The 12,126-nt window shown below is 34.5% G+C and overlaps 1 protein-coding gene across 4 annotated transcripts in view; it reads right to left on the bottom strand.

Moving 5' to 3' along the window:
- ATRNL1 (attractin like 1) overlaps positions 1-12,126 on the bottom strand; it is a 679,361-nt gene that overhangs the window by 367,277 nt on the left and 299,958 nt on the right. For all 4 annotated transcript variants that reach the window (XM_029245362.1, XM_029245365.1, XM_029245364.1 and 1 more), the window contains one exon: positions 8,018-8,096. In XM_029245362.1, the coding sequence (XP_029101195.1) occupies positions 8,018-8,096 (79 nt within the window). The remainder of the gene's footprint in view (positions 1-8,017; positions 8,097-12,126) is intronic.

Here is a 12,126-nt window from a genome sequence, read left to right as displayed (position 1 = left end):
CAGTTTGCTAGTATTTTGTTGAGGATTTTTTTTGTGTGTATTCATAAGGGATATTGGTCTGTGCTTATGTCGTAGTCTGTATTTGGTATCAGGATAATACTGGCCTCACAGAAAGAGCTGGGAAGCATTCCTTCCTCTTCTATTTTTTTGGAAGAGTTTGTGAGGACTGATATTAATTCTTCTTTAAATGTTTGGTAGGATTCACCAGTTAAGCCATCTGAGCCTAGACTTTTCTTTGTGAAAAGTTTTAAAAACAATTTCATTTTGTAATAGTTTTAGATTTATAGAAAAATTGCAAAGATATTTCAGAGTTTCAGTATGTCCCATACCCAGTTTCTCCTATTAGTATCATTTTGCATTAGTATGGTATATTTGTGACAATTAGTGAACCAATATTGATACATTATTAACTAAAGTCCATTTTTTATTCTGTTCCAGGATCCTTTCTAGGATATTACGTTACATTTAGTAGTCATGTCTCCTAAAGCTTGACAGTTCTGATGAGTACTGATCAAGTATTTTTTTAGATTCAGGTATTGTTCTTCAACTAGGACTGAGCTAATGTTTTTCTCATGATTAGACAGAGTCATGGGTTTTGGGGAGGAAGACCACAGAGATAAAGTCCCATTCTTATCACATCATATCAAAGATACATACTATCACCATGACTAATCTCTGTTGATGTTGACCTTGATCACCTGGCTAAGGGTGTGTCTGCCAGACTTCTCCACTGTAAAGTGACTCAGTTTTACTCTTTTTACCCCATTCCATACCGTGTTCTTTGCAAGGAAGTCACCATGTTCATCTCACACTTAAGGAGTGTGCAGTTATGCTCCACCTACTCAAGGGCAAACTACCTACATAAATTATTTGGAATTCTTCTGCATGGGAGAACATCAATTCTCCTCCATTTATTTATTTATTCAATAACTTGTTTATATCAGTATGGGTTCATTGATATTTATTTTATATACCTGCTTATCATAAAATATTGCTTTATTTTATTGCTCAAATCGTTCCTGTTTGGATCATGGGAGCTGTCTCTGGTGGCTCTAGTATCCCTCTGACATACTCTCATCATTGTATTGTTTGTGTGTGTGTATGTTCGTTTGTGTATTTGAACAATTCCTTTCATTCTGGCACTACAAGAAACTCCAGGCTCAGTTTGTGTATTTCCTGTCCCAGTCTGAGAATCGGCCAATTCTCCAAAAATCCCTGGTTCCTTTAATTGAAAATTGTATTAGAAAGCAAGATCTGGGTGCTACATGTGCTTGTTGCAGACAGGACATTGATCCATCTAGTGTGAAATTTTTAAATTACTTATGCAATCTTTCTGCTTGTTACCGGTCTAACTCAGATTTTATATTTCTTCTTGAATCAGTTTTGACAGTTTATCCCTTTCCAGGAGTTTTCCATTTCACCTAAATTATCCAGTTTGTTGGCCTACAGATGTTCATAGTGTACCCTTAGAAGCCTTTTTATCTCGAGAAGATCAGTAATAATATTGCCTCTTTCATTCCCGATTTTAGTGATTTGAATCTTCTCTCTTTTATTCTTGGTCAGTTGAGCTATTTTGTCAATTTTGTTGATCTTTCAAAGAACCAACTTATGTTCATTGATCTTCTATGCTGTTTTTCGGTTCTCTATTGCATTAATTTCTCCTCTAGTCTCTATTATTTCCTTCATTTTCTGCACACTCTATGCTTGGTTTATTTCTTTCTCCCACCACCCCATCCATCTAATCCTGTTACTATCTTCAATATGTACTCATAATCCAATCACTTCTTGCCATATCCACTGCCACCTCCTGATCTGAGCCATCATCATCTCTCACCAGGTATGGTAATAACCTACTTACTAGTCTCCCTGTGTCTACAGGTGTCTATCTGTAATCTAGTTTTAACACAGCAGTAGAATTATCAGTTTAAAAGCAGATCCTTTTAGCTCAAATCACTTAACTCCTCTGTGGAAAACCCTTCAATGGTTTTCCATCTCTCTAAGAGTAGAAGTCAAAGCAGAGTTTCAGTACTAATGGTGCATATTACAATCAATTGTGGGCTTAAAAACAGATACATCAAGCTGAGCCTCAAAGAAATTCTGATTTATAGGTCCGATGGGGGTCGAGTAGTGGAGTGGCACTCAGGGATATATAAATATATTTTTTAAGATCTACAGGTGATTCTAAAGGACCGGCTAGATTGAGAATCACTGTGTTAAAATGGATATGGAGGAGGAAAAGAATCCTAGATATACAGGAGTTTCTGTTACTAATATGAATGCATAATATATTGCTAATCATTCTTTTCTTTTTTTTTTTTTTTTTTTTGCGGTACGCGGGCCTCTTACTGTTGTGGTCTCTCCCGCTGCAGAGCACAAGCTCCAGACGCGCAGGCTCAGCGGCCATGGCTCATGGGCGCAGCCGCTCCGCCGCGTGTGGGATCTTCCCGGACCGGGGCACGAACCCGTGTCCCCTGCATCGGCAGGCGGACTCTCAACAACTGCGCCACCAGGGAAGCCCGCTAATCATTCTTTATTTTACGTATCAACAAACAATAACTGCTAACGTTTCTTTAAGTCTGGTAAGTAACAGGCAGTGGGGTATTTAGAACATATTAACTCATTTAGTACTATAAACCTTATAAAGTAGGCCCTACCATATTTTATAGATTCTAAGACATACTTTGTTTTCACATTTTAATATCTCTGAAGTCTGATGTGTCTTATAATCAATGAAATTGTACAATCACTACTGGCCAGATGGCAGTTATGATATAGCTCTCATTGCCTGCACAGACACAAACTTGATTACTCTAGTCAATGGTGCTACATGAAATAAACAAAACGTTTTTTTCCTAAGTCAAAGTGATTTATGAAAAACTGGACAATGAACAAGTTTTGGTAATACCTTACCCAATTTATTTTGCTTTTACTTTCCTTTCAATGTATATATATGTTGATATACAATAAAATCTATATCTAAGTAATTCTGTAAGAGTCCTTTGAATAGTATAAAACAAATATTTTTAGTGGCAAGAGAGCCATAGTTAATTGGCACTGTTTTTTCTTTCTAAGTGGTACATCAAATGATTGATTTGTGTCATAATATTACAGAAAATGTTAAGGAAAAATAAGTTGATACTAAGGCCATTAACTGCCAAGATAGACATTTATTTGAGCTCATTATTTAATAATGATTTTTAAAACTTCTTGCTTTTTTGACAAAGGAACATGTTTTATGGAAAGCTTTATCTAGATATTGCAATTTTGACCATTAAAAATAAAATACAGATTCTTAAATTACTAAGAAATTGTACAAGAAGTTTCATACAGTACCTAAATTAATTTTAATTTTTCCACCCAAAGTAACATTTTCTCATTACTCTCTTCACTCTGTGCCCACTCTCCTCTCTCTAAATAAGTTGGGTGTATTTCTAAAGAGGTACAGTAACTTACTTTGTAAACAATGATGCATTACATTAATAATATTTAGATGAGAACCCATTTACCACAAATTTAGACTCTCAGAGATGATTTTTATCATAAATTGTTGACTCATGGCATTTCCTTAGTAAAGCATAACTTAATGATATTAATTCTTTTCTGTTTTTTTATGCCCATGAAACAGAGGAAAGAGTTAATCTGCTTGCCTTAAGAAAAGCAGTTTGTCACTCAGAGCTACTTTTTATGGGGTTTAGTTTATTATTTTTAACTCAAACTTCAGGTTGATTATGTTAAATTCAAAGTTAGGTTTTATGCTGCGTGACTGTGAAATGTGCAGGAAAATAGAGCATCATGAACACAAGATCAGTTACTCATTGGACATTGACTTATCCCAGACAATATTGTTCTTATTGATTTTTAAGCATTAGAGATGCATACTATACTATGAAGTATAAGCAAATAATGTGGTAACGATCTATATTAATATATTTTTTATTCTTTAAAGAACTGTAAAGAGAATAAAAGAAATAAAAGTTCCTGGTACAGGAAATATAATCATTCAAATACACAAACCCACTAGTAATATGAAGTTGATTAATATAACCTTACCTTTGCTTATGGGATCTATTATTCTACAGATTTTCCAGTTAGATTTTAATGGAGGCATACTGCAGTTAAACCATCCAAAATACATGGGAATAAATGTTGTTAACTGAAAAAATTAACTTCTTATAACTATTAAGATATGCATGATATTTCCACTTATGTTAGTCAAATATAAGATTAAATACCTTTATTGCAAGGAGTAATTATAAAATTTTAATGGGTTTGTGCCTTTAATACCTATTAAAAACACATATTTTAGTTTAAACATGAAAATTATTGAGTATGACGATGCTATTTAAAAAGTCTCCTTTTGGGCTTCCCTGGTGGCGCAGTGGTTGAGAGTCCGCCTGCCGATGCAGGGGACACCGGTTCATGCCCCGGTCTGGGAAGATCCCACATGCCGCGGAGAGGCAGGGCCCGTGAGCCATGGCCGCTGAGCCTGCGCGTCTGGAGCCTGTGCTCCGCAGCGGGAGAGGCCACAACCGTGAGAGGCCCGCGTACCGCAAAAAAAAAAAAAAAAAAAAGTCTCCTTTTAATATATACCTGGCTCTAACAAACGTTTTTGTAATGTAATGGCTCTATTTATCTAAACTTCAAGGTGCCTTTGAATCTCAAGGTTTTCAAGACCTCTGTAACAAGCATAAGCTATAAAAATAAACTCATCCTTCTCATATTTTATAATATTTCCATTGATCAATGTCCACTTATTGTTTCCATTAATTAGCACAGCATCCCCTCCACACACATGCACACGAAACTTTCTTATTTTTAATAGGGTTATCACAGAAATGGGTTTCGAGCTCCCATATGAAGAGGTAACATTAAAATTAAGGTCCTTTATAGTTTCATTTTTGTGTTTTTAAGAGCCCCTGAATTCAAGGGGTATTATTCAAAGGCATAACATTATTAATGGGCTTCTGATATTAAAATTATAACACAAAAAAATGTACGTGTGTGTTTATGAGACCCAAACCTTCGAACAGTTAAAAACAAAAAAGCAATATGTCTGGTTTAATTAACACAATATATTTTTTAAATGTCTAAAGATTATTTTCATTTTATAACAGTCCTTATATTCAGAAAAGCAAGTAATACAATTCCTATAACAAAATTACAGAAATACCAAGAAGGAAGAATCCTTTAAATAACCTTCATTTACTGTTAAAGATAAACTGTCATTCTACTACTCATAGGGGTCCTCTGAGGTTTACAATAATTGATGTCTTAATGCTTTGGAGAAAGTAACATCTCCATATAAAGAAAAAATATTGAGGTATTTTCCTTTGGGGAATATTAGTGTTAATCTAATAGTTAAAACTGAATAAAGAGAGATAAAAACACATTTTTGCCCCATTTACATAAAGTCTATAAATGGGATTATCATATTAGCTACAACTGTGTAGTTAAAAGTCATTGGGTCTCTAAAACCAAAATGACAATCTTTTAATAATATAAAAATTATTAGCTAAATAGATGTCTGGTAGCCATCAAAATAATATCAACTTTACTTTGGGCATCAACATATGAATGGTTTCTAAGACATTTAGAAATTTGTATTTAAAAGATTTAATAAAATTAAAAATGATAAAATTCCCCATAATATTTTTTAACATGATATTGTAACATGACATGACCTCTCAACAGGACAGATTTTGTATTTTGGTAGAGGAAGTAAATTAAATGCAAATATTATTATATTCTTTAACAAAGATTCATTACCTGGAAGACTTGGAAAGAAGGACATTAAATTGAGGATTATCAAGAGGACATAGTAACATTTAGAACCACAGATTAGAACTGGCCCAGAGGTCCCTAATCTAGTTCTTCCTTCCTTCCTATTTTTCCTCCATTCTCACGTGTGCAACACATACTTAGATTTTGACTTCTAATCAAAAAATAAATTCATATTTGTATTTTAAAAATTAAAGTAATATCAGCTGGCCAGAGCTTCTGATAATATGCAATAAACTACATACTACACTGAGGTGATATATTAACCAAAAGCAATTTGTCATTTTGAAAAGTGTGAAAGTTTCATAGTTAAATGAACAATTCCCATTATTTTTCTCAAATATTTAATAGTTTCTAAACTTTAGTCATTACATATAAACATTCCTAGAGCTCTAGGAACCTCAAACTGAGAATAAGTTATATAGTACGACGCCTCTCTTCAGAGGAAACTGAATTCAATTAGACTGCTTACCCACCTAGTTAATGGCAGAGTTGTACACAGATGTTTTCACAATTCTATCTTTATACAGTTACATTTTATAAACTTTAGAAATCAGATATTTAAACATTGCTAGTCATAATGAAGTGAGAACCCAGGCTCCCTGATTGAGCCTAACTTCTTTTCTAATGATAAGAGGCATAAACAGTCACTTGCTCTACTCCATTATGGAATGTTTTCATACTGCCTGACCACCACTTGTTTTTTCCTTCCTGAATCCATACTTTTACCTTAATAGATTGTCTAGCATGTGTAGAAGATTGTTTATCTCCACACAGAATTCCACTTTTTGCAACATATTTATATATTAATATTTTTTAAATTCCTTTCAAATTGGATTACATTTTATCATAGGACCATACCAAGTAAATTCTCACTGATGTTGCACTGCCCATGTACAGAAAATCAGAGAGGTGGAGAGAATTAGGGTAAGTAATTTATTTGCAGGGGAGTGGTGTCAAGTTCGCAAATACATTATAGGTAGGCACTGGATGTTTGAAAATAGGAGAATAATTAAGAAGAACTCATGTCATTTACTAATTCTATAATTTGGAATATTCTGGATTGTTTTTAAATATAATCTTCTTATATGTGGAAAACAAGAAGGTAAGTAATTATATCTCTGCTATACATTGTTTCACAAAATTAAACGTATAAAAATATACTGGGAAATGCAACAGCAAATAGAATGCTAATAATATTAATAGCAATAGATGGACTTCTCTGGTGGCACAGTGGTTAAGAATCCGTCTGCCAATGCAGGGGACACGGCTTCAAGCCCTGGTCCGGGAAGATCCCACATGTCGCACAGCAACTAAGCCCGTGCACCACAACTACTGAGCCTGCACTCTAGAGCCCACGAGCCACAACTACTGAAGCCCGCACATCACAACTACTGAAGCCCACGCACCGCAATGAAGAGTAGCCCCCGCTCGTCGCAACCAGAGAGAGCCCGTGCACAGCAACAAAGACCCAATGCAGCCAAAAATAAATAAATAAATATATAAAAAATAAAAAGTAATAGAATATAATAATATTAATAAAAACAGAAACGCTTTTTCATTATATGAGGTATAGAACAATAAATCTGCTGTACATTTAGGATCCTCATATTATTATATTTCTTTGTTCCTTTCAATTAACTAATACATACAAAGTTAGGAAACTATATTTGTATAATATATTTACATCATCCGCTGCTGTTCTGTATTACTGTTTTTATCAATTTTAAGATTATAAGGGACACACATGATTAATTCTGATATAGAAATGTATCAAATTGAGGTATAATTCAAACATACTTGGATTATCAGATACCCATGAAAAAGATCTGATTACCAAAAAAAAGAATTCTACAAGATACAAACCAAAAATTAATATTTATTACTCAGAATATTCTTTTAAATTGTAAGTTATAAAAATAATCTTTTTATAGTATAACTACCTAAATTAAAGAGATTGCAGGTTATTTAATCAACAAAATTAATATTGGTATCCACTATAAATTCTAACACTATTTTAAAAAAACTGCAACTAACCAATGCTTCTACAGATACTGATTTAAAATGACAGTGGCAAATTTTGCTCTAAAGCTTAAAAAATACTAGATTGACTTGCTCAATCTTAATAAATGAAACTGATTTGAAAATCTCTATTTGAAAGGAGGATGTCAATTAAGGAATACAGATCCATATGTCTGCTTGACTCTTTAAACTAAAGATTAAGTAATATCACTGTTACCTCTCTCCGTCGAGAAGCCCAACATGTTTGTTTGATCTTCCACACCACAGCGGCCACCAGTAATAAGGATAAAAAACAACTAGAAAATAAAACACAAATAATTTTTGCTTAAAACACTTGCAATGTGTCATGAAATGATAAAAGAATATGTAGAGGATTTAAAAATATATAGAAATAATCACTTTGCCTTGGTAAATATTCAAGCAAAACAGATAAATTAGAAGTTTGTAAAACATTCTCAAGTAAAAGCAAAGTACACAGGTAGAAAAATTATTTATATTCTTTAATATATATTATAGTCTATCTTTCAGATTTTCTCTGTCAGAAGGAATGTAACTTTATAATTCTGTTGGGTTTATACAGCAATAAATTTTTTTAGAATTGCTATTGAGTCATAAAATCTGGCAATTTTATAAATTTAAATATCACACATTTATTCATTTTACCTTTATTAGCAACTATCTTATATCTGAGACTATTCCTGTAGTTCTCAACTGAAGGTGATTTAGCCCTCCCACCCATCCCACCACTGGGACATTTGACTATGTCTAGATACATGTTTGATTATCACACTGGGAGAGAAGTGCAACTTGCGTCTAGTGAGTGTAGCCAGGGATGCTGCTAAACATCCTGCAATGCACAGGACTGCCCCCAATGACAAAGAATTATTCTGTCCAAAATGTCAGTTCTACAGAAGTTGAGAATCCCTTATATATGCTAACATTTAAATTAAGAAATAATTCAATTACAATGTATATACATGTGGTCAATATGTATTAAGTACCATATGCGATAGACTATGTAAAAGAGGATACTTTTTTAGCAGTAATTTGAGACTGACAAATCTCAAAATAACAGATTTATGTGAATCTGGTTAACCAATCCCAACCATGCATTACTGTTTTTTTTCCCTTCCTTTGCTCTGTGGTCAAAGATTATGCCATGAAAAGACCCAGAAATGAGCAGAACAGTGCCACTATAAATTCACTGGTCACTGACCACTACCAAAAACCTGGTCTTCACCCTTAACTGATCATCCTTGTACTCATCAATTGATTCACTCATAAGCAGTGTAAATGTTGACACTTTCTACTCTTGTCAAATCCTTAATATATTTTTTCTCCTTGCCTCACTTAAAGAAATCTTAGAATATCTATCAATGATGCTGGCAATGACACTGATAATTCTAGCACTCACCCACTGAGTGCTGAACACATTCCAGATACTGTGCTAGATACATCACACTGATGACTGGGTTTAGTTTTATACGAACATTTCCAGATAGGATATATTATTCTTATTTTAGAAAAGAAGAATCCAATGCTCAGAAAAGTTCAAAGTAAACTGCTTATAGTCACACAGGGAGTTTAAGTGGTAGAGCCAAAATTCAAAACGAGCCTCATAAGCCTCAGACTCTTTCCTTCCCATCTGTTGGGAACTCTGAACTCTGAGCTTGCACACTATGTCATAACAGTTGTTTTCCATATTCCCCAGTATCAACCACTGAGGTACCTTACTGCTTTTTACATAATTATCTTTCCCTCTAGTATTTATAAACTCATTCTATTTCATCTAAATTTAAATTTTCAGAAGTGCTCAAGTCCCACATCACCTAAAAAGTAAAAAACAATAGCCCTATTTTATTAACCCTGTAGCTTCCTCCTGTTTGTTGAGCAAGTGGTCCTTGTAGCCACTTCCATGTCAATTTCCTCATAACCTAGTCTTATTTAACGTCTTATAATTTGGTATCCAATTTGTATACTAATAAAAATGTTAACATTAATGTTTATATACTATGCAACATTTTAGTGGGTACTTCATCATGACTTTCTAAAAATTAAATAAACTAGTCTTTTCTCTATCAACTGTCTTTTACTTCTCAATTGACAATACCAACCATCCATCCTTTAAAACCCTTCTGAACACTTTATTTTCTTGGCTTCCTTCATCCTTCTTGACACACTACGGAGTCAGTGAAAGTAGACTGCATTCCTGATTCCTTGTTTTAAATTATGGACATTCCTGAAAATTCATTCACAAGACCATGCTATTATCTATTCTTGCTCTCAGAAAAAGAGCTCAGTTATCCTCATGGCTTCAACTATGAAATCATTTGGAATCATTTCCAAATATAAGTCATTTAACCTGACAAAATGAGAGCATCTTATCATTAGAAGAGATCGATGACATTGTTTAGTTCAGACTCCCCCCCAGGAAAGAAATTCCCAGCACAACTCTGATAGTGATCCGGTTCCTAATTAAATACACATAGTAGCTTCTGCTGGCTCATAAGTTGGTGCATTTTATTTTTAGCTAGCTCAAACTATGAAAATTTTCTGTTAAGCTGTCTTTCTAACTTTTATTAATCAGTGCTGCTTCTGTCTCTGGGTTACACTGAATCAGCCATTTCCTTTTTCTGTATTCTAATACTTCTTTATATATTTGAAGACTCTTCTTACATGATTCCTTCTAGTCCACTGGTTCTCAGTCAGGAGAGTTTTGCCCTCCAGGGACATTTGGCAGTGGCTGGAGACATTTTTGGTTGTCACCACTTGGTGGACATCAAGTGGGATGCTGGTAAATATGGTACAATATAGAGGTCAGTCCTCCTCCCCACAACAAAGATTTTCCCAGCCAACCTGCCAATAGTGCCGAAACCCTGTTCTAGTCTGAATTACTGCCACAGCAGTTACACTTCCCTTGTTATATCCAGGTTAACAATGCAACTGTTGAAATATAGTAGTGAGAATCGATACTTTATATATAGTCCAAGGATCCATTTATCTGAATTTAAGTCTTACCATAATACCTTAAGAATTTTAACAAGAGAGATAAATATCACCTCAAATCTGCCATGTCCAAACTACTCCTGAGTAACATTCATAATAAAAGTAACTAATATCTATTGAGTAATATGTACCAAGTGCTGTGTTATATGTTTTACATGCATTAATTCTATCATTACCACAATCGCACATGATATACTGTGTATTCTGTTATGCACTCATTTAAAAGATGAGGAAGTTGAGGTCATGGAGAGTTTACATAAATTGCCTAAGTTACAAAAGTCTTAAATTGCAAGTTCTCCCCTTTCTGCTGACTTCTTGTCTCACCATTACTTTCCAGGTAAAATGTAAAAACACATTCAATTTTATCATCCCTTATATTCAGTCAGATACCGTATCTTGCCAACTGTTTCTCTCACAGTGTCTGCAGCAGTAGACAACAGTACACATACCAAAATTCATTTACATTTAATAATTAAACGTAACCTAAATACCAAAAAGTATTCTAATTTGACAATTTGTAATTCACAATATTCTCCCCCCAAAATAGTTACATGATCAAGATTCAGTTTAGGACAGTGAAGACTTGCTGAATTTCTCCACAGGGAACTTAAATTCTTTCTGATCTAAATTTCATGATACAAGTGAAGAGTGTCACTTTTATAATGATAGAGGAAGCCAGTATAAAATTTATCAGTTTTCACGATTTTACCTCCTTGAGAAGAGGAGATATACACTTTAGGAGTTTGTTATGCTTTCTATGTAAATTCATATTAGGCTGGTAATAAAAAGTAATAAAAAGAAAATATTCTTCTAATAATATACTATTATAGGAATAGATATGGGATTATACCAGCAGAGACACCAAGAGTTTAAACTAAAGGGTACAGAGAAAACAAGATGGAATGAAAGAAGGTTTTCAGGCTTCTTGGATTCTATGGGATGGGAACATAGAGCTGTTCAGTTGGAAGCAGGCTTTATCCTTTAAGAAAAGGGAAGAACGACCCAGAAGGGCATCAGAGACCTTTCGGGCTCCCACTCCCACCACAGGCCCAGGGGGCAAGGATGGATCCTCCTCAGTTTCAAAGGGTGGAGCCTCTTGGGTTTTACAGGACCAGGATACCCCTGCCAAGAGCCTTGGCACCAAGGCTGCAGCACAGTGCTGCAGCACCAGGGCCACCTTGCCAAGCTAACGTGGCAGGGCCGTACCACACAGCTATGGGGTGGCGTTGCCACCTCAGGGGACCTGGAAGTAGAGCACTGAACCAAGGAGGGTTATTCTCAAATCTTTAAGTTTGATGGGATTAGCCTTCCTTGGGACCC

The sequence above is a fragment of the Monodon monoceros genome, unplaced genomic scaffold (genome assembly GCF_005190385.1).
Source record: "Monodon monoceros isolate NGI ecotype Baffin Bay Population unplaced genomic scaffold, NGI_Narwhal_1 Super_Scaffold_4, whole genome shotgun sequence".
Taxonomy (NCBI): domain Eukaryota; kingdom Metazoa; phylum Chordata; class Mammalia; order Artiodactyla; family Monodontidae; genus Monodon; species Monodon monoceros.
The sequence above is the reverse complement of the archived record's forward strand: the minus strand, read 5'-3'. Positions and strand labels throughout refer to the sequence as shown.